The sequence below is a fragment of the Platalea leucorodia genome, assembly GCF_965183815.1.
Source record: "Platalea leucorodia genome assembly, chromosome: 3".
In the NCBI taxonomy this organism is placed as follows: Eukaryota; Metazoa; Chordata; class Aves; order Pelecaniformes; family Threskiornithidae; genus Platalea; species Platalea leucorodia.
In genome coordinates, this window is record NC_138825.1 from 96,101,770 (window position 1) to 96,123,876 (window position 22,107).

The 22,107-nt window shown below is 34.7% G+C and overlaps 1 protein-coding gene across 1 annotated transcript in view; it reads right to left on the reverse strand.

Annotated features, from left to right (window-relative positions):
- ADGRB3 (adhesion G protein-coupled receptor B3) overlaps positions 1 to 22,107 on the reverse strand; it is a gene marked incomplete at both ends in the record, with an annotated part of 462,480 nt that overhangs the window by 266,125 nt on the left and 174,248 nt on the right. The window contains 3 exons of the mRNA XM_082307720.1: positions 3,144 to 3,308; positions 10,742 to 10,903; positions 16,085 to 16,195. Of these exons, the coding sequence (XP_082163846.1) occupies positions 3,144 to 3,308; positions 10,742 to 10,903; positions 16,085 to 16,195 (438 nt within the window). The remainder of the gene's footprint in view (positions 1 to 3,143; positions 3,309 to 10,741; positions 10,904 to 16,084; positions 16,196 to 22,107) is intronic.

Below are 22,107 nucleotides of genomic sequence, written 5' to 3' on the forward strand. Positions count from 1 at the left end.
TTCTAAGATTATTGGTCCTGACAGGGAAATGAGGTGTCTTTAGTTGAATAGGAAAAGGAAAACAGGAGTTACCACTTTGCCTCACATATAGTCTCTGTTCTCTGTACTTCTAATGCTGAATATGCTTTTATCATTCATCCTCCCTGTAAAGTAAATGATCCCAGTTCTTCAACATATTTTTGAGATAAAATGTAGGAGGATAGAAATGGCCTGCCTTCCTCCTCAGGTCTACTTCTGTGTCTGCATATTGCATAATCTTCTTTCTGAATTTGTCAAGTTGAATATTTAAATGATATAGATATGGTGACCAGTTCTGTATTTAGTATTTTGTATTAGCCCATACATTTGAGTTTGGATGAATATTCCCATGACTAAAAGTTTAGGACTGTTATTTTTATTTTTGTATATCAGAAAGCTTCTTGAGGTAAATGAAAATATTAAAAAACAAAATAATAAAAAATATAAACCAATTAAGTTCCTATACAAGTGAAAAATTACATGGTCTATAATAGATAAGATGACTAGACAGTATTTTTGAAAATGGGTAAGCATTATGAAATGTGTTATTACCGGTTCTGCTAATTCAGAATCCTGTGTTCATACAGACTTCAGCATTCATCAGTTCCTCATTGCACCTGCAGTTACCCAATATAAACTCAAAATGTAGGTTGTAATCCAATTTTGATTAATACTTATCCTTGAAAACCTGTTTTATAACTACTATTGCCATAAAAGCACCACTGCTGAAAACGAGTAACTTCACTTGGCGCACTTGCCAACCCCTGATCTCAGGATTCTCTTAAAGAAAGGTTGGAATAGCAGCTTCCTAAGTTGATGGTGTTAATAATTAAAATAGGAAGCAGAATCTTTAAGTCAGTGATTTAACATACTGTGTCTGTATGGGTGCACCACTGTTCAGTGAAATACGGAGGTGAACTGTTTTACTGTTGTCTGTCAGTAACCATAGAACATTTCTAACAGTTCAATGATACTATCTGTGTCTCTAATGCCCAGGATCTCAGCAACCAGTGAATTAAAGGAAGAGAGTTTTTGAGGCTTTTTCCTACAGTTCTGTATTAAATATTCTACATAATGCCTGGCTGTGAACGACTGCTCAATGCAGATGCTTCTCAAGCTATGAAGCTGCACCCTGATAATTTATTCAGCAGAAAATGGAAGTCTTTCCAAACATGGAAGCTAGTTGCACCCATTAATCATAAAAGCTTTATGCGAAGAGGAAAACATTATGGAAATTACATTTCAATGCACCCTCTTCAGTTTTATTCATTGCTATATGGTATTATTTAGGGTAGGAAAGATCGAGTCAATTATTATAGTGTCTTTGGAGAAAACTCATTCTGTGGCTTCTCATATATATTTTATACATCTCCCTTCTTTATCTTTAGGAGCAAATAGCGTGTGAGTTTTCTATTTCAGAAATACCGTTAAAAGACTAAAGAATTCAACATGAAGATTCCCTTATAGAATTGAGCATTTAAATTACAGCAAATCTTAGCATGCAGCAAAGATTTAAACTGTTGCTTTTAAATGCAACCAGTATATAAGCTCTTCTGGTGAAAGTCATTTAGGTACAAATGACTGTTCAAAATCCAGAATTCTCAAATAACTGCTTATTTTGACAGATTAGGTGTAATATCTTTTGTGTTTCTTTGCAATACTGAAGTGAACTGAATGTATTAATTTCTTCTCTGCTATTTTTATTTGGCATTTCTGTTGTTGTCAACTTTGCTTCATACTCATATATCATGTTAATTACTTTTGTGTAGGCACATGTAAAATTGCACAGCTGCCAACTTGGCCAAAAACTGGATTAATTTAAAATTTTTGCAGCTGCATTCAAGACTAAAACTTTTCCACAAATTTTGTCCTAAAGTTCACGTATACTTTGCTGACCAGAAAAAAAGCGAAGTTCAGGTTTAATAAAAATCTTAAGAAATTTAATTTTAGTTCTGTGAGGCACTAAGTTCCAGTTTTTCCTCCATCTCTGTTTTCAAATGATCAAACAACCATTTGCTAATGAAACGTCCATCAACCCTTTTCAGGAAGAGCTCCAGTCACGGAGAATCTATTTGCAGCAGTGTTGTGAACTGTGGATATTCAACACACCCACTTCAAGGGCAACCTTCACACTGTGAGACAGAACTCATGAAAGAAATTTCTCAGATTACAGCTACCTGACACCTTTTTAATACCTAAGTATTACAATGAGTTCAATAACCATAAATCATTATTTTATATATACGTAATCTCCTTTATGGTTATTGAACTCATTGTAATACTTAGGTATTATATACATATATACACACACATATATACATACATATGTATATACATATATACATACACATATATATATGCACAAACACATATTGAACATTTTGGTCAAAATTAATCATAACCTATGGACAAAAATTTTAAAATAAATTTTGAAAAAATAGGTGATTTTTTGAGTCAGTTTCAATTTCCATGGATGGAATGTTTAACATGAAGCCCACGCATTGTTTACTTGGTTAGGGGTGGTTTTTTGAAAGTGGTTTAGCAACTCCCAGAAATGAGGCACTTAAAATTCTTACCACAGGGGCTTAACTGGGATTCAAATAATGCCCTAGCTTGTGTCAGCCTTTCTCTGTGCACATATGTAAATAATACCCATTTTGCATAAATTAATAACAACTAAAATTTTATGGTTTCCCAAATAACGTTTGTTGTATGATGAATAAATAACTACAGTGAACCTCTAAGCAAACATAATTCAAACAGATATGGTGGACACAAACTGTGTCACCTCTGAATGTCTCCCTTTAAGCCACACTCAGAAAGTTGTTTGCCTTTTGATTCTCCAACACCCAACCTGAATCAAGATTTCCTGCACCACATACCGTGCCCTACAGAGAGAGTATCTTGAAGAAACTAAGAATTGTCTGCTTGTGTAGTATCTCAAACAGAGTTAATATCCTAATTACACCCTTTAATCACTACAGTCAGAATTATGAACAATATTACCATGCCTACTCACTTTGCATAACATTCTTTTTTCTGTGTGCAAAGAGCAATAAAAGAAATCACAAACAACCCACATTGAATGCACTGTAACAAAGCAGAGAGTTGCTATATGAGCTCACCAGGGCAGAGTGCAATATTGCAAGGTTTATGTTGTGTTTCAGGTCCATCACATGATCTTCCCCCATACTGGGGAGGTATACATGACCTTGTCCTAGTTCTTTGGCCTCGACCACATGTGAATGAACACAAACTCCAAGGTGACCATTCCTCCCAAACGCCATGTACTGCAACAAACCAAACAGATTTTAACCAGAAACAGACACACAAGTTACAGAAGGATTTCAAAATAAACAAGATCAATGTTTTAAATGGGAATTATTTTGCCAACTTCAAGGAAATCAGTACATAGGTAATCTTTAGCATTGGCAAATAAAGCCTTTATAAAATTTAGTTAATTCCAATTTTAATAGTATATTTTCTGTAAAATATATTTAACTTTGAACCATTTTCTCTAATTTTTAAACTAACCTCAGTACAACATTTTCTTTTCTTTCATTCTGTTAAGATGGCTTTCCTTTTTAAAATTTGGTTATGATATCTTTGGTGCCTGACCTGAGATATGTTTAATAATAGCCCTGATTTTCAGGAGACTAGTCTTTTTGAAAATCAGGCATATACTTTATGTCTCAAGGCAACTCTAAAAACTTGAAGCAATCAAAATAAAGCTTTCTTTTGAAAATATAGAAATAAATGCAATAACTTCTTACTGTGTCACCATCATAAATTAGGGCTACATTCTTACAATTGTTTTACTTGTTTAAATTCTGGTGGAAACATGGCAGCACATGTGCTTGATTATCTACCTCAAAAATTCCAAGACCACATAAGCAAAAGAGATTTGCGCTATTTCCTTACATGAACATATTGATTGATTTAACATACACATTAATACATGCATCACTCCATCTTAAAAAAGTGTTCACTCAACATACTTCAAACACCTTCAGAGTACACAATAAATTACAAACAGATACCAATATTTTTATATAAAACTATTTCATAAAATTCATATAAAGAATCATAGAAAATGCATCTTTCTCTACCTTAAATTTTTTCCACTGTAGAAGAAACTAATATACAATATCCATATGAGCTTATATACCATATGCATTCCCTTTTCAGAAGCAATTGGAGTTAAATTTTCAGAAAGTTCTCATATTATAGTTAAGCATGTACATAAGACAATTCCATATGTGCATTGGTAAAACAGTTCCTTATAAATTGAAAAAATACTGCAAAACAAACTTTAGTTATTTTTCTTCTGCTTAAATAAAAGCAGTTGCACAGGTTTAAATTAGGCTGTGTAAGAACAGGAATGTAGTAATGAGGACTGTAGTAATGCTAGGCATTCAAGAAAAATGCAGAGACTTAGTACCCAGACTGAGCATCGCACTCGGTATCATATAACTGTCTGTTTCTGCAACTCTGTCTGTTTGAAGGGTGTCTGGGGGGTGAAATAGTGTACAACATCTCAGTGTATCATTGGTAATGGTTCACAACATTACAGGAGAAATAGATTTTCTCTTTTGTCCTCACTTTTTTTCATCACTGTAAAAGAACTTCTCATGTACAGGTTTTCTTTGCCCTGAAGGCATGTATCACCTGCCCAGTTTCTACAAATAAAACCCTTTTCTTGTAGGGATCAGAATAACATTTCCTGAGGTGAAAATCGTTTGCCTACGGTGTGGAAGGAGGTTCAACTCCCTGGCATATTATCACAAAATCATCAGTAAGATCAAGGGGAATTCTGCATGTAAGTGTGTGCTATTGCATTTCATTAAAAGTAAGGAAAATTGCCATTTCAGATCCTATGTTGAAGTAAAAAGTTTGTTAGCTAACTTCTGAGAAATCGTACCTGACAGAAAATGTCAAGCTTTATTCCAGAAAGATTTTAACCCACTAGATAACAGCTCAATTGATGAAAGGTTTTTAGTTGGTCACATACAAATGGTCAAAAAGCACTTTAATTTTTCCACATTTTACATGGCTAGCTTTATTAAAATTATCTTATTCTAAATATCACATCAATCTGCATTATGTTAGCAAAAAAAAACCCTCAGGAACATTCCAAATTAATGTTACAGTGACAGATTTTAGTCTAGTAATTTTAGAAACCTTGATTAACTGTGACATTTTGGTCAAAACCAGAAAACCTAACTCTTCTAAAACTAATAAATTGATGAATATGTCTGCATATAATCCCTTATGTTTCATGTTTTCTTAACAGGTACTGTCCCTAGACAGCTAGTCTGATCCAGCCATATGATCTGAAGACTTTTTTCTCATTGGCAATGTATTAGATTCTGAATCCAGATGTATCTCTAAGACTCCAAATTTTGTATCATATGAAAAAAATTGAGAAACCAATTTCTCAGATCAGATTCCACACAGTAGTCAGTAATAACAGTGATATACTTTCATCTCCTGGTTCCACAATGGTTGATGAAGATGCTCAAGTGCAATAACAAGAACTTCCAAAAGTACAAATCATAGCAAATCAAAATTAATTGAAACTAGAAAAAGATTATTCTGTAAAAAAATAATAAATTAGAAAGCTCTAGACACTACGTAGTCACAGGCTGAGGTTTTTCAGGGTACATATGAGTTTAAGTCTAATGTTTCATTTGGAGTTTTGATTTGCTGCTTTCAAGCTATTATAAGTTATTTGTCTTCATTTAAAAATGACAAAAACATGTGCTGAGGGGCTCTTTAAAGATACTGTCTTCAGCCAAAAGGTTGTATATCTCTTCTGGCAAGAGTGACTGCATATTAGCAGCAACACAGAATTCTTTTCCGATTTTGAATCTGAACATAAGCCAAACCAAAATATTTCACTTTGGGTAGACTCAAACTTACAGCAGCCTCTATCTGTTTGTGGTTTAAAGTAAGCTATGTCCAAAATCATCTTCTGTGACAAATTTTAGCTCATTAACTAAAAATTTCACAGTACCTTCTTGTATTTATACACTTGTATGACTGAAACTAATAGATAACTAATAAAGTCAAGGATGGAAAAGGCATAACACTAAGAAAACAACCAATGTCAACAAACAAAATATCAAGGAGAATCAGTCTGTTCAATGCATCACAGAAGTGTCCAGTATTATCCAGATCAGCTTTAAAAGAACATCTTAATTTAAAATTTCTTACATTTGAATAATTTTTTCTGATATTTCATTTACATTTTCTTTCTTTAATAGAATTTTCTAAATACAAAACCCCCTATAACATCTGATGAATTATAGCCAGATGAGCTATGCCAAATCACACCAGATGGAGAGCTGGCCCACAGAGGAGTTACTGTTTTCTATAACACAGTTTCAGATGCAAGATTCATTATTTGGGACAAAAATATTCAGATTATTGCCAACTTATCTGTCAAAAACATTGCTAACACAACAAGTTTGGATTACTGCAGACCATCTTTCCTTTCTCTCTGCCACTCTGGGAAGCTAATCATGTTGAAGTGAACACCCACAGTGTTCACAATACGCAACTGCTGTGAAGTGGGAGAAGGCGTGAGGCCATGCTGGCCTTCATCCTACAAGCATATTTTGGGAGATTTTTATTGGGGTTTAAATGCTTTTGATTTGTTCAGCTTTAAACTGAACAGATATTGGAAAGCTATTATGGCCACTGACATTTCATTGTAAGTGGTATCATAGTTTAATATGGCTGAATAACTGCATCTTAGCAGAAGCTACATTAAAGGAATTTTTTAAATTAAATTAGAGGGTTTCTATGCACAAATTTAAACTCACTTAAGTGTTATAGTTTCCTTTAATATAGCTGCAATTGTCCAGTCATAAATCTTTCTTAAGTTCATAATACATAAACTCAGCAAACTTTCTGACACCTGCCCTCTAACCTTCATGTTTAAGCCATACAGCTATTCTACTTCTGCCATGTCTTTTTCTGATTATAAACCTAAGTTTTCCTTACTTTTATTTTCTTCCTCTCAAGTGAAGGCCTGAAATTCCAGAGCATACAGTACTGACAATAAAGCTACAGGATTTAAAAAGATAGGACTAATTTCTCTGTAATGATTTTTTTAGTGTACCATGCAGGCACAGAATATATCAAAATGTGTAACATTTCAGCAATATGGCTAAACTTCATTGAAATGAGCCCTGAGAAAAAAAGGGAGATAAGTAAAGCAGTCTTAGCATATCACACTAGCCAAAAAAGAGCTTTTGAGCATACAAATGTTTGAAATGGTTTAGGGTATTCCTGCTCCTGCCATGTCTTGCTTTACCCATAAGCCTGAAAATGCTGAGCTTCAGCTAAATTTTGTGGTAAAAGTTGTTGAAGGCACTGGAGAAGGATAAATAGAACTAACTGAGATGATCTGCAGGCATGGAAATTACATGTTCTTTCTCCTTGAAGTTTTAGCTCTGTTAGAAATGATCCACTAAGCTGAAAGGAGTTAGTGGCACTGCAGTACTGGATCCTGAGATGTCCTTGCTCACAAAAGAACCAGTGACAACAGTGGTTGCCTGAGCTATGTTTTGTTGCCTACTATGCTGCACTTTTCTAGAAGGCTCTTGATTCCAAGACAGACTGAATTACCTAATGGACTCCTGCTCCTGAAATAGTATTGGTCCAGAACAAATATAAATAAACCAAAAATTATGTAAATAATGGTTCCTTCATGACTTTACTTGAATTATCAGGAGTACTATTTTGAAATTCAAGGGTTTATTTCAATACTAATACATATATATATATACACACGCATATATATATATATATATATATATATATATAAAATTATCAAGTTGGTGAATCCCATTCTCAAAATTTTTCAGGACAGTGAGATCACAGAGAGAGGCATTCCCTAACAACCCAGTGAGTATCTTGGACACGAAAGGGAGTATACAAAGGCAACAGATTAATATACTCTGGAAGCCTTGCATTAATATTTTCAAGTTTAACAGGTTCTCTTGAAGCTTGTGGATAGATGCTTGAAGTACAGTCCAGTAGGCCATTCTGCATACTTCTTTTTTTTTGAAGGGGCAACTTTTTGATTAGGAAACATTATTTAGCTCTCAAAATGCATCCCCCTCCCTTTGACTAATCATGCAAATATATAATGAATATGCCCCAGTAGATATTTTTTGTAGATTACAAGGATAGCCCACTGTTATTTTTGTGTGTTTATTGCTTCTAGTTTATGCTCTAAAATGTAACAACTTGGTGTGTTAACAGAGTCCAAAAGCTGTATGGAATGAATGGTACAGCTCTGGGTATGCAGGCCAGATGCCAGCTATGCGTGCGTATGTTTGGATTGTTTTGTTAAACTTGTGTTTTAATTATACTAGTGTACAAACCATGCATTTTGTTATGCATGCACCAGGGGTAATCCTGAACTATGCAGCTTTCTGAGTTAGGATACATAGTATGATGAGGACAGAGGATATTTAAGCTAACAATTAAAGGAATGTTTAAAAAATTAATGGAGCTGTGGCTAGGAAAAGCACATTTCTAAATCGCTAATCTTGCGCACTGCCACACAGTAGTGACCCTGTCACCAGACAGAGACCAAAACAAATTAATAAGGTTGTTGTAATTATGTGAAACAACATGAAAGATTAAGCCCAGAAGACTAATTATTTAGGAAAGGTAACTCAAGATATATAAAGATTATCAGAATCAGCTGTGGTGATCTGAAAAGGAAAATATCTTGGCAGTATCACTATTAGCCAGTGAGAATTGGTAGCCATTGCTCATACTGGGTATCTGGAACCAAAAGCCATACCCTACAGTGGGAGTTCATGTGTAAGGAAAGAGCTCCTTTGTGACTTGAAAAATATGGAACAGTCTTTTTGTGTGAGCATTGTTTAGAAGTCTGCTAGACAATGTGATTTTTAGGAATTAACTTCTTTCCAGTTTACTTTGACAGCAAATTAATTACCTTGGCTTTTTCATCACAAGGATTTTTTTGTTGTTGTTTTGATATGAAAAGTTCTCATTCCTCACTGGAGAGAATGAAGATAAAACTCTGTAAAATTAGGTGATTTAAACGCCTTGCCTCTTCTTAGGTAATACAAAATGAGCAAGAAAGCAGGTAGAACCACATCTCATTGTGAGTGCTGGACTGTGTGTTTTCATGTTCATCCTTCATGCAGTTTCAAAGGAATCTTTATATTTGATTGTTTGGAAGGTTTGTTCCTTTCTTTTATAGTTCCCTTTTTCAATTCTTATTTTTATACTCTCAAGTTGAGAGTTCTTTTACAATGTATCCTACCTCTGGCAGAATGTAAGCTAGCCTAACCTTTTTAGAAATAGCTGCCATTTTTGGATGGAAACACTTCAAGTGATCGAATTCAGCCCTGCCAGGGGGTTTCTACTCTGAAATATTAGAAAATCTCATGTGAATTGCATACCTAAAGCACAGTAGTAAAGCATTAGGTGCTGACAGCAGTTCTTATTACAGTGATGGTTTATCTAGATAGAATCTTTTAAGTTGCTTTCCATTATAGATGTTCCCTAAATGCTTATGATTCTGACACACAGACTCTGATGGGATCACATATGCACTTCCCATTGGATACTTTTCAACACATAGTAACAACATGAGAATCTGATTCTATGTCTTATTACTCATTGAGATAAAGTCCAGGGGATTCTCTGCGTATGACAGTCTAGTTTACTTCAAAAGAGGAGTGAGCTGCCCCAGAAGCTGAAGATGGCTCACCACCCTCTTGGGATCAAATGTTACAAAGAGCTGAGGAATTTGTGCATCTGAAGGTGTCGCAGCAGGGGACCCTGTGGTCGTAAGGTGGTCGAGAGGAAGCTAGGGGGGGATGCACCACCACAGAAGGTAGGCATATAATTTTTTCTGTTTCAGACACAGCAAAGGAAAATGAATGTAGTCACAGGGTGATTTGCTTCCCATCCCAGATTAATCAGATCCACAGGTAGACTCTAAAGAAATGAGATGTGCCCTTTCAGCAACTAACTCGAACATGCCTGTCTCTTCTCCTTAGTGTATAACTACTGCGGAACTACAACTACGTCCAGATCTCTGAGACAAAAGGAGTAGGAAAACTGTGATGCAAGATACTGATGACCTTTACCTTGTGTCAGATGTAAGAGAGTTACTTTTTGTCTGATCTTTCTTCTTTTGATGGGTGGCTGTTGCCCTTTCTTGCCAGAACAATGTAAAGGAAAGTCCATGAAGGCATTTCTGTGCCGAGAACATTGTCTGGCCCATTGCCTAGAAGACAGTACTCTAAATGGCGATACAATTGCAGTGGCGAATAATATATGTTAACTTAACCCATCCTGTTAATCAGTCTCTGCTTCTTAATGTATTTGTGATCTGGATTTCTTCCCTAGTTTGTATTTTGTACTTACGCTATACCTTCTCTTTTATGAGTGAAAATTAGAAAATATAGACTTTTTTAAAAAATCTGAAACTGTCAGAAAAAAGGGACTCTTGTTCCATCTCTTGACTGTTCTGGAAGTAAAAATAACAATATCTACATGATGAAATTTCACAGCTGAATGGAATTACACTTCTCTGCTCTAACTGAAATGCCCTTATGAAATTAATGTTAAAATAATAATAATAATAAAAATATATAGTTTCAAATTCTTATCATTATACAGTTCAAAAACATCCACAATTTTATTTATTGGCTGCTAACACTACCTGGACAGAGGGCAGTGTTATTGCAAACCCTTGATTCTCTTAAAGGGCCGCTGCAGTGTGTCCCGTAAGGTGATACACAAGTTCTGGTTCGCACCTGCGACCCTTGACCACAAGTAACTGAACACGTACTCCACTGGGCCCACTCTTCAACACCAGATTCACCTGTATTCAAGACAACAAACAAACATGAATATAGACATAAGTATTAATGAGACATTTTTTATTGCTGAAGCTCATTATCGTCTGCTCTTATAAATCAAAGAAAAAAGTACCATACCAAAATAAATATTTAAAAGTTCATGGAGTAAAGCAGCTGTGAAAATGTGCAATGAATAGAAAATAAAGACACCTACAATGCTGCAGTCACATAACGCCTGTCAGAGGGAAACACTTTGATCGCTTAGCATCATTTACAACTTTATGAGAACTACTGCCCTTCAACATTTTAGAAACAACACTGCCCTCAGGATGCTAAAGGAACATAGACAACTCTTTTTATATAATAGCAAAGGATTTATCTTTGATATTTATACTTATCACTCTAGAATGAAGGCTAGGTAATTGTTTAAGGAACTCAACCAGTAAGGGAATTCTGATTAAAAAAAAAACCAACAACCCCCTAATTTCTTATCTTTTCTTCAGCAGAGGAGTCATCTAGCATTTGAGAGAAGTTCCCTGGCAAAGAGAAGAACTTTGCTTACCAAATTTTAACCTGAGGGGTGGGATGGGAACTTTGGTTTGATCATCTACTGCACAGATCTGCTCCTTGCTTTTGTCCTACCAGTGTGCTAAACTCTTGCATGTGCTAGACCTCATTACTGCATATAGTATATACCGCTATGTTCAAAATTGTCAGATGTGATTTATTAATACTGTACATTTGAATAGCATTTTTTTTTATTGTTGAGAGGTAGCACATTATATTATTTCTATTTTTTTGAAAGGAAGTCATGCATAAAGTCTTCTTGCATGGATGTTCAGGAAAAAATGCTTACATTTAGTTTCTGTGAACAGCCCTACACACAATTCTGGAATTCCTTTCCCAAAGGCATTCATGTTCAAAAAACTGGATCCCTTGCGTATTCTCAGAATAAAAATGCAGAAATGATGTGAATATACCTCACTGAACAATTTGAGTAAATAATTGTGGATTCATGTTCACTTTCTTCCATTAAAAATCCGTATAAAATGACATACTGAAGCCTCTATTACACCTTTGATTTTTAAACCTAAGTCCTTTTTGAAGCAAATGGGTTTTTCTGCTTTAAAATCAGTGGCATGATGCAACCTTCAGTCTTGAACAGATGACTGCTTAAAATTTCAGTTATCTCAGTATACCTCTAGTCTTCCAAAAGTTTTGATATTGGTCACAATCAAGGGGATGTCTGCAAATCAGGAAGACTCTGGTGCTATCTTCCGAGAATGCAGTAAATGGTATGCTATTTCTTGAAACTGCTTTTGTAGCAAGCTTCTGTCCAAGCTCTTTTTTTTTGTTTCCAGAGGCCAAGCATGAAACCTTTGCAAAATGCTTGTCTCTGCTAGTCCTATAAGAAGCAATTCTAAGGCTATTCAATGCTTTTAAAAAAATGTGCTTCTTATTCAGTCACAAGACAGAATGCTTTATAATTAGCACACAAATCCCTCTGCTTTTCATAAAATTATATACAATTCTAACAATTTCTATGGACAAGGACAAAGCTATGAGATTTTTTACACACAAAAAGTTACCAAAGTGATTTTTGTAGTAATTTTCTTTATTTTTTAGGTGAAAAAATGAGAAATTTAATCAATGACTATTGTTTTAATCATTTTTCTGATATGAATTTAGCATTTTGGTTAGGTTGTAACATGGCTTGGGTTCAGGTTAGATGATATAATATGATAAATGTAGCTAATACCTAGGTAGACAATAACAGTTATACAATATGTACTATAAGCCCTACACACATGGTAAAAATGCTTGTATTACTATGGGTTTCTAGGCTAATATTTTTTGTCTTTTCCTACATGTTTGAAGTTTGACTTTGCCTTTGTTAAAATGGTTTAGATGAAAGGTCAAACAGCAGAAAAAGTCAAAGCTATGTTTCTCAAGATGTTACTCATTATGTAAAACAGTCATATATACTCTGTAAATTATCCATTATCCAACACAGACATGGTGACAGTGCATAGCTAATAAAATACAGAAATGAAATATTAAAAATTTAAAATTTTGGATAGCTTAAAGTGATAAAAAGTTGCTCTTAACCCTTGGAATATGATGAAAAATAGCAGTAACATGATACTAAGAAGTGTGATTGTATTGAGTGAATTTTGAAATTAATATTAATTACTAAAAGTTCTGAGCATATATGTACTGCCCATTCACAAAAGGCAGAATCTAGCAATATACTTCAATATACGTAAAGGATAGAAGGCTTAAACATTTGCTGGAGCAAGGTCTTCCACACTAACATGATGTATGGTGCAAAAAGAGTGAAAGCAGAGAAAGTAAAGAGCAAATTTATCTCACCAGCTGCTTTGCTTCCTTTTGCACAATGCATTATGATTTTTTTGGTAATTTTTAATTTTTCAGAGTATATTTGTACTGCTGTCAGTATGATTATTATTTATTTTAAAATATTTTAAAGAAGGGAAACAACTTCCATCATATCATCATCTCCCAGAATATCATACCATAGTTAACCATTTTTAATTTAAGCAAATAAAGACTTCTTTATTTTGTAGAATAAACCTAGGTTGCCTACGTAATCTGCAAATACATCGTCCATTATTTTCTTTATCTCTTTTCCATTTTTTCTTTTCTGAAATGAAAATTTCAAAATGGCATCTTTTTATTTTCCTTCAAGTTTTCAGTTACTTGAGAACTCTTAAATTTTTATATCTATTTTATTAAACCTACAATCTCAAATTAACTATTGGCAAGCTACCAAGCCCTTATTCTCCCTTGCTGCTTGACATGTAAGAGGAAACATAACTTACTGTATGGAAGGCCTCATTGATCTGTGTAACACTTACCTGTATTATACTCTCTAAATCCCATAACACCTAAGGGAAGGATCAGTCCAAACACATAAAATGACAAATATAGGACAATAAATTATTCACACAATATTTTTTTAAATAAAACGTTTTACTGCCTCATATCACTCACAAACAAATAGGAAAATGCATGTTTTAATACGACATTTTAAAACTCTTCCATTCCCAGCAAAATTCGGTGGATGAAGTCCACTGTTCTAACAATATTAAATGCTTTTCATAAATCTTTTCCAGAACAATTCTCTATTCCTGTCTCTCTGCCTTATTAAACCATAGAAACATTTTGTTGCACTTTTGTATGTTTTATTATTACACAAAATAAAATATTAAACAGGCTTAAAATATAAGAAACCTCATAAACTCAGTATCCATTTACTTTGAAGGCTATTAAACTTCTTAGTACATGGGTAAATTCATGAGAGAGAGAGATATGTTAGAAAAAAACTTATGGATCAGTTTAAGAAGATATCACATTAATTATATCACAAGATAATGAATGCATTAGAGGTGAAGAAAATATGCAATGATCACTACAAAGGAAAATCAAAATGAAGAAGAGATGAAAATTAGTATGTCAAAAAAGAGCGCAGTATTACTTAAGATGTGTTAACCTACAGTATGTAAAATATAGATTTCCTCAAAGTTGGGCATGTAAATTTATATGCTCTGCTGATAGATCTCACATGCTTTCAGAACAGGACCTTGAAAACCATGCCTGTATAATTTTGAACGTTCATCTCCCACTCCACACACACAATCTATCAGAAGGTGATGGTATAAGTGCTGCATTTATAATGCAGTTCTCTAACACCCATAATAGATGCACTGCAATGGATGACTAGAAATTATCGAATACAAGTTTTACCTGATAATATGAAAGTTTTAAGGATTTATATGAAGAAATAAAACAGATCATCTTACTTATATTTTGGAGTAATTGTATGAATTCAAGAAGCAGCATAAAAGCAAAGGTGTTATTCTGTGTAGTAAGCAACTAACATTATAAGTCTGAGCTAGATATGTAAGTAATAAGTTCTACTTGCCTAAACAGAAACTGCATGGAGATCGAGAAGTTTCTACGCTCCCTTCTTCCACTACATTTGCTTACAGTAGTATCAACTGGGAGTTAGCCATAAAAGTAGTCCTATAGATTAATAGGAGGGAAACTGACTTTTTCCCCTTCTAAATTGTTTACCAAACAGATCTACACTGACTGGCTATGTATGTATTTAGACTTAATATATTGATTTCTGCAAATCTGTTAAGTAAAGCACCCTACTACTAAGGAAGTCAACATGCAACATAACGAGAAGCAATTATAGCTCTTTTACTAAAGTGAATATAAACTGGAAGCATTATGTATGACTGATGCAAGCGTATTTTCTAGGTTAGTAACTATGGAATACAGAGTAAGTTGTTTCAAATCCATACAACAATTATGGGGCACAAGATTTTCAACACAGTAACTTACTGGAATGGACTGTGTAGGGAAGTGTTAAAGAGCTAGATTTTACCAACAGATACACAGATCATTACTGAGGTCAAAATGGGCAGTAGTTTTGGTGTATGAGATGTAATTCAACTCACCACTGAAATTCTATCATTGACCTCAAAGGCAGCTGTGGTAACTGTTGGTAAACAGGCTTTTTTTTTTTTTTCATTACTTCAGCTCAAGGTTTGTAATATCATTTTGGTATCTTTATCTAAAGAAGATGAAGTTGCTCAAACAAAATTAGAAAATATGTTTTAGATGAAAAACTGTTAGATAATTTGCACATCCAATTAAAAACTACTTACAGCCAATTTCATTTAGCAATTATGAATCCGGAAACTAGAGAATAGAGCATTGTGCTGGGTCAAAGATAGTAAATGCTGAATGTATGCACATTAAAGTCACCCTAGTAATTAATTAATTTGATAAATGCCTAAAGCTGGGATTAGACCTCAGTCTATTTATAAAGAAATTCTGAAGCATGTTCTTAACATCTTCTTTGAAAAAAACTTAATATGTCACAGTAAGCTGTCCTGTGTCTTGTACGTGTGAGACTGCTTTTACTACTAAAGAAATTCATGCTTACACTAAATGATTCAGTATCCACATTCACAGTGCATGTTTTTGTATGATCTACCTAATACTCAGCTACTTTATTTATGGACTTTAACTGGTGAAAAAAAAATAAATGATTCAAAAAAAGTATCAGCTTAGAAAACTGACAAATATGCAGCAAAAGATTATGGAAACATGCAGTGGTTTTGCTAAAATTAACAACAGTAAATAGAAAAATGTAACTGATGTATTACCAGTTTGTGCCATAAATTTAGCAGCATCAGCTTGTTCCTGAGGGACCCTTTTCTCATGAACAGATCGAGGTCGCTGACTTTTAATTGTATGATCTCCCATCATTCCAAATTCTAAAGACAGAATAAAGGTTTATGAAAGCTTGTGTGTAGACATTTCTCAAAAGTCACATACTGTCTCATGCAATATGTTCCTAAACATACCTGGAAGTTGCTGGTAAGAGTCAGACAAGTGATCATGGCAGTTAACATCAACTTCACTTTGCTACACTCAGTTTTTAATAAATACTTAAATTTGTGTCTGCAGATTTTCAAACATGATTTTATTGTATGAACCAACATTCCATGTAGTGACACATACTATAAATCAGCTGTATGACATGGGACAAAAGCAATTATTCAAATGCAGACATTTTATTCCTATATTTTGAATCAGTGCAAACCACACCAGAAAATGATTGTGACAGTGTTAGACATTGTTGTTCTATGGCAGAGCCTGCTGCTCCTCCAGAGGACTTCTATTTCTGCACTCATCTTTCAGGCTGACAAAGCCTTCAACAGAGATAACGAGTCATCTTTGGAATGGTGGCAATATGAAATAAAAATATTTTAGCCAATGAACTGCTTAATTTTTAGGCTGAATCCAGCAGAACAAGTGCTTGTGAACTGTTTCCTTTCTGAAAAGTCTCAGTTATAAAGACTATAGGTTATATCTTGCCTTCAGTTTTTAAAAAGAAGTCCCCATTGATTTTAATAGGGAAATCTACGTAAAAATCAATTACATAGAGTCCCAGAGTGTGGGAGACGAGTGCTTCATTTTTTATCCTACCACTCCTGTCATTTTCACTCTCTGGTCCTGCACAAACCTCCTAGCCTACCTCAGACTCCATTTTTCCTTTCTGTGATGAAATGTGGAGGGTCCTTTGTACTTAGAGGACTACTGCTGCGTCTTCAGCACAGTTCCCTCTGGTCCTCCCAGGCACACACAGCTGTCTGCAGCTTGGTGCTAAATATTCAGTTTCTGTTGGGACTCTAATTTAGGAAGCATGTGCTGGGAACCATGGGTTAACATTGAAACTACATCAACTACCACCACTTGAAGTTTCTGATGAGGCAGAAGGTGTCTGAAGCACTAGGAATATAAACATTAAAAAAATACCTTTCTGCTAGAAGATTACCTTGCAAATGCAAAATTCTCCCCAGTCTGTAATGTCATGAAGATAATAAAACTTACCTTCCTGCCTCAAAAGATGCAAAACATTATAGAAGATGTAAATGCTACTAATAAATATTATTTGAAAACACATTGTTTTGGTAAATCATTAAACATATTTAAATCTCTATTTAAAGAAATAATAAACGGTAAATATATTTTTAAGGGGTCAATCAGCAGAGAGAGGTTTTTCTTTCTCTCTAGTAAGTTATTAATGTATTTCTCCAAATTAGTGTTTCTTTTTGTAAATATTCATTAATGGCACCACTTAAAATATAAATTTAATTACTCATTTTAGAACAGCAATGCAGTTTGCATTCTGAAGAGAATATTTGGAAATCTAATTAATAAAATATATTTTGAGAATGAAACACTCAACATTTGTAATACATCCCAGAAATATCTATAAAAGATAATTAAATAATATATATATACATACACATATATAATATATATACATATATGTATACGTATACATAACATACGTGTGTTATAAAATCTTATGAATATATTTTTACAAAATACACCTCTTCTACATCTCCTCTGATTTAAGATAGCTTTTTATTCTGTGGGAAATCTCTTACTGTAATTGAAGTTTTACAATCAATATTCTAGTGCAAATTAAGATTAGAATGATACAATTTTTACAAGGTGTAGTACAGATAACCATTTAAACTGTAATTAACGACAGGGTGAAGGACAAGAGACTTTACATAGCTTTTCCCTTGAAGAGGCTGTGAAAGCAAGGCATGTTTGCTCTGAGATTGCTGCCTGCACACCGCCTGCTTGTCAGGCAATTTAGAAGATCTGGCACCATTCTTGCAGAAGACTTAATTCTATTTTTTAAGTTACAAACAGAGTGCAACAATGGGAGACCTTTGCTAAAGAAAGGCTTTCCAGAGGCATACAGGGAGGTGGTGAATGCTCCGGTCCCAGTCCCACAGCATCCTGTGCTGGGCGCAGGCACATGCAGCGTCCCGCAGGACAGAGACCTCTGGTGAAGGGGGAAAGGAACGTCTGGGAGATCAGTTTTCAGGGTTGTGGTTTATACACAGTGTAGCTCCATTCACAACGATGGAGTTACTCACAAATATCACCAAGCAAAATAAAAACCAAGTCACTGATGCAGGATCTATTCATGCCTCGACTTTTTCATTTTTCCACTTAGCAACAACACATTTTTAATTTACACATTCAATTCACTTCAACTGTTGCTGATGGTCTTTGAGATGCACTTTTCAACTAATCTCCCTTTGATATAGTAAGCATTTATATAGTATATATATAAATATATATTAAAGATAAATGTTTCATAACAAAGATAAAAATATTTCTTTTTAAGTTTTGTCAAAAAATAGAACCAGACTTATGCAGTGCTCTCATTTTCATATTCAGCTGAAGTATCTAAGCAAATGCTGCATGAGAACAAAAGCAGTAACAGGAAATGCAGAGTACTGGCATGGGGGAGGCCTTTAAGGCCTCATTAAAATTCAGGCCTCATAAGAAAAGAAAAATAAGGGTCAAGTACATTTTCGTAATGGGATCAGAAGTGTCCAGTTTCTGTGTATAAGTACAAACAGTGCTCTGAAAATTGTTTAATCTAAGAAGCAAAACAGTGATGCATTTTTTTTGAAGCATTTTATAATAAAATACCTTACTTAAGTGACTGCCATAGTTTACAATAAATGCTAAATAGAATAAAACTTTCCTCCATTTTCAGATCCTAGCTAAGTAACGAATATAGAAGATAAACCAATTATGCATTTTTTTTCCCTCAATACTTCACAGAGGAGAAGTATTTAAATGCTTTCTGGGCTGGGAAAGCATTTTAACCCAAGTCAGCCTAAAGTATGACTAAATGGCACAGTAGTTTCAAGGACCTGTTTGTGTGGGAAAGGTGATAGGATCCATCTTACTCTAGACAGTATCATCTGGCATAGAGATGCCCTGCAAGGTCAAGTCAACATTATTCAAGACCTGATATCTGGGATATAATATTGGATGTTTGAATTGAGATTCTGAGTAATGGAATTTTTCTCATTCTCACTCTTCTTACCTAGTTCTTGCTGCTGAAAATAAGTTTTCTGACCCTGAAGAAGGTATTTTGCAGACATCAGTTTCTGAACAGAATTTTTTGGTAATGCCTGTCCTAATTTTCCCTTGGGTGAAACAGGATAGTCCTTCTCTGCTTTCACCTCAAACATTAATATTAATCAGATTGTTTCATTAAATAAAGAGAGACAGTGAATCTTTTCAGCAGCAGACAGGTACATGGCCTGATGCAGAAATTGCCAATGTGACTCTCAGTTAGGCCTGGAAACATGACAGGGTTTTAATGCTTTTTATTACATTGTTAATGCTATAATCTACCTGCATGAGAATGAAACTCATAAAGAAATACCTCAAAATGTAAATAACAAATAGCATTATGGGGAACCTTGAATAGATCATTTTAACCAGACTGTGACTTAGAACAAATCATAACATATTCCAAGCATTTGTCGTAGAAAACCTGAGGTTTAGTTATCTGATTGATAAAAGAATTTATCCTGCTGTCAGTGATCCTTTGGTGGCTATGGAAGTACAATAGTTTCCTGCAATAGGATGCATATTCTTTCTCTCCTCAGCTGAACACAATACCTGAAAGTATTTTAGAAATGCATATATCTTAATATGGATCTGATTTATCATTTCATTTTACATATAATTCTGAAGCATGTACTATAGTTCCATGCCTTCTAGGAGTGAAAAAAAGATAACAAAGATTTCTGAAATTCCAGAGTTTACAGTTGAGTATTATTTACAACAACTCTTATCTGTAGTCCCATCGGCTTTACCTTTATTTTTATGTTATGTTATGGGAATTTTTATTCCTATTGAGTAACCTTTTTAGTTTTTAAAGGAGAAGCTAAAATCTTGCGGCCAATGTAGGTGTACGTTTTTAGGAGAGAAGAGAGGTGCCATGTGCTCTCTGTAGGAATAAAGAAGAAAAAACATCTGTTAATGGTATAAAAATGCAAAGTAGGAAGACGGAACAATACAAAAGAAAAATACCAGCTTTGCAAGGTTCTACTCACCAATGGCTAGTCTTTGCTTTTTAACAAGTGGATAATCATTAAAGTTAAAGTACATGTCAAACAGATTTTATGCCTAGGCTGTTTAATAATATTTGTAAGCCTGTTACATATATATCCTAGTCATCAGATGACATTATAAACTATGTTGGTTTGGCTCTTATGGTTATTTTTATGTCACATTTCATGGGAACTTCACAGTGTAAATGTATTGATCTAGTCATAGGTGTACCATCTACTATGAATTGTGCTACTAATAGCACAGAACACACTGGTGTAAATAAAAAAAGGCTTTTTCAGCATAGTAGTTGGTGATGACAGAGTGAATGAACTGTTGAACGAAAAAAAGTGATTCTGAGACCTTTAGGGTTACCCCTTCAGGGCATGTAAAATGTAAAGCAACCTCTGAGAGTTGCTGAGCGTCCTCAGCTTGTACGGAACTGCCTGGAAGGTGAGATGCTGAGCAGCTCCCTGAAGGCTGATTAGAACCTTAAAAGCAAGAAGAGGCAATCGATTCCCCAAAGTGACTGTCATTTTCTTCTCTCACCCACAGCACTCCAGTGGTGTACTTCATACTATCCTATCCACTCCTGAGCTGTAAATAGAATACGGAATGAATATTAAAGGCCTTGCAGCCAGAATGTGCATTAATGCAAACCGTCTCACGTGCAATAGCATGGCATCCTCAGTGTGCCAACACACAAATGTTTTTCCCAGAAATTATGCAAAATGCTGATGTAACTACTAGGTGAAGGGGAAGGAGGAGGTGCAGGAGGGGAAAGGAAGCAAGAAGAGAGCTATAGAAATATATAAAGAACCAGTTTGTTTAAATTAATTTTTGGACTGAGCTCTTAACTGATTTCCATAGATCTGATTAATTGCAGACTTCCAGGAGCTTGAAAAAGTTTCCTGCACATTTAATTTCTTCGTAGCCCATCCTACAGTTTCTCCCACAAAGATACTAGTGCAATATGCAGTAGTAGCAGTACTTGGGTTTTCTCGTCACACTTGCAGCTGGCCGGTACAATTTCTTCTGGTCACTAGATGGCAGAATGTGTGTTGACTTAGAAGCACGATTTTGCATTGAATTGAGAAGCCGGGACTTTCTGTTTCTTTTTCACTATAAAATTATCTCTCATATATATATATATACACACACATATATATAAAATCATTACACGCAAAGGACTGAGGGGTTTTTGTTTTCTTTTTTTTTTTTTTTTCGTTCTGCTTTTGTAGGGCTGGAGTTAAAAAAAAAAAATAAATGCCCAAACAAAACATGAGCTGCAGTTGTTTTTCGCTTACAGTAAACCCTGTGACAAAAGAGAAGAAAATCCCAGGATCACTCCCTTCCCCGTCCCCAGCCCTGCTTCACTGTAGCAGGGCACCCAGGCCCCACAAGGAAGCATTTGTTCTGAAATGCTGCATTGGCAGGACACAGAGCTTCAGGGCATCAGTGAATATCATCACTCTGCAGTACAGATTTAAGCTATGGCTTTCTATGGGAACCCCTTAAAATGATATTTCCTCACCAGTCAGGCAAGTTGCCAAAATGGTAACATAGCTATTAGCTGAATTAGATTTCCATGGGAACCTCTTCTTAGCAAATGTGGAAAACATTCTTAAAACAGTCTTTGCCTACTTCCTACGTAGATCCTGGTCCCATAAAAAGTCCTCTTTTGGCTCTCCAGAACAGTATAGAAGAGCTTTGAGTAGTTTCAAACTGAATGGAATAATTT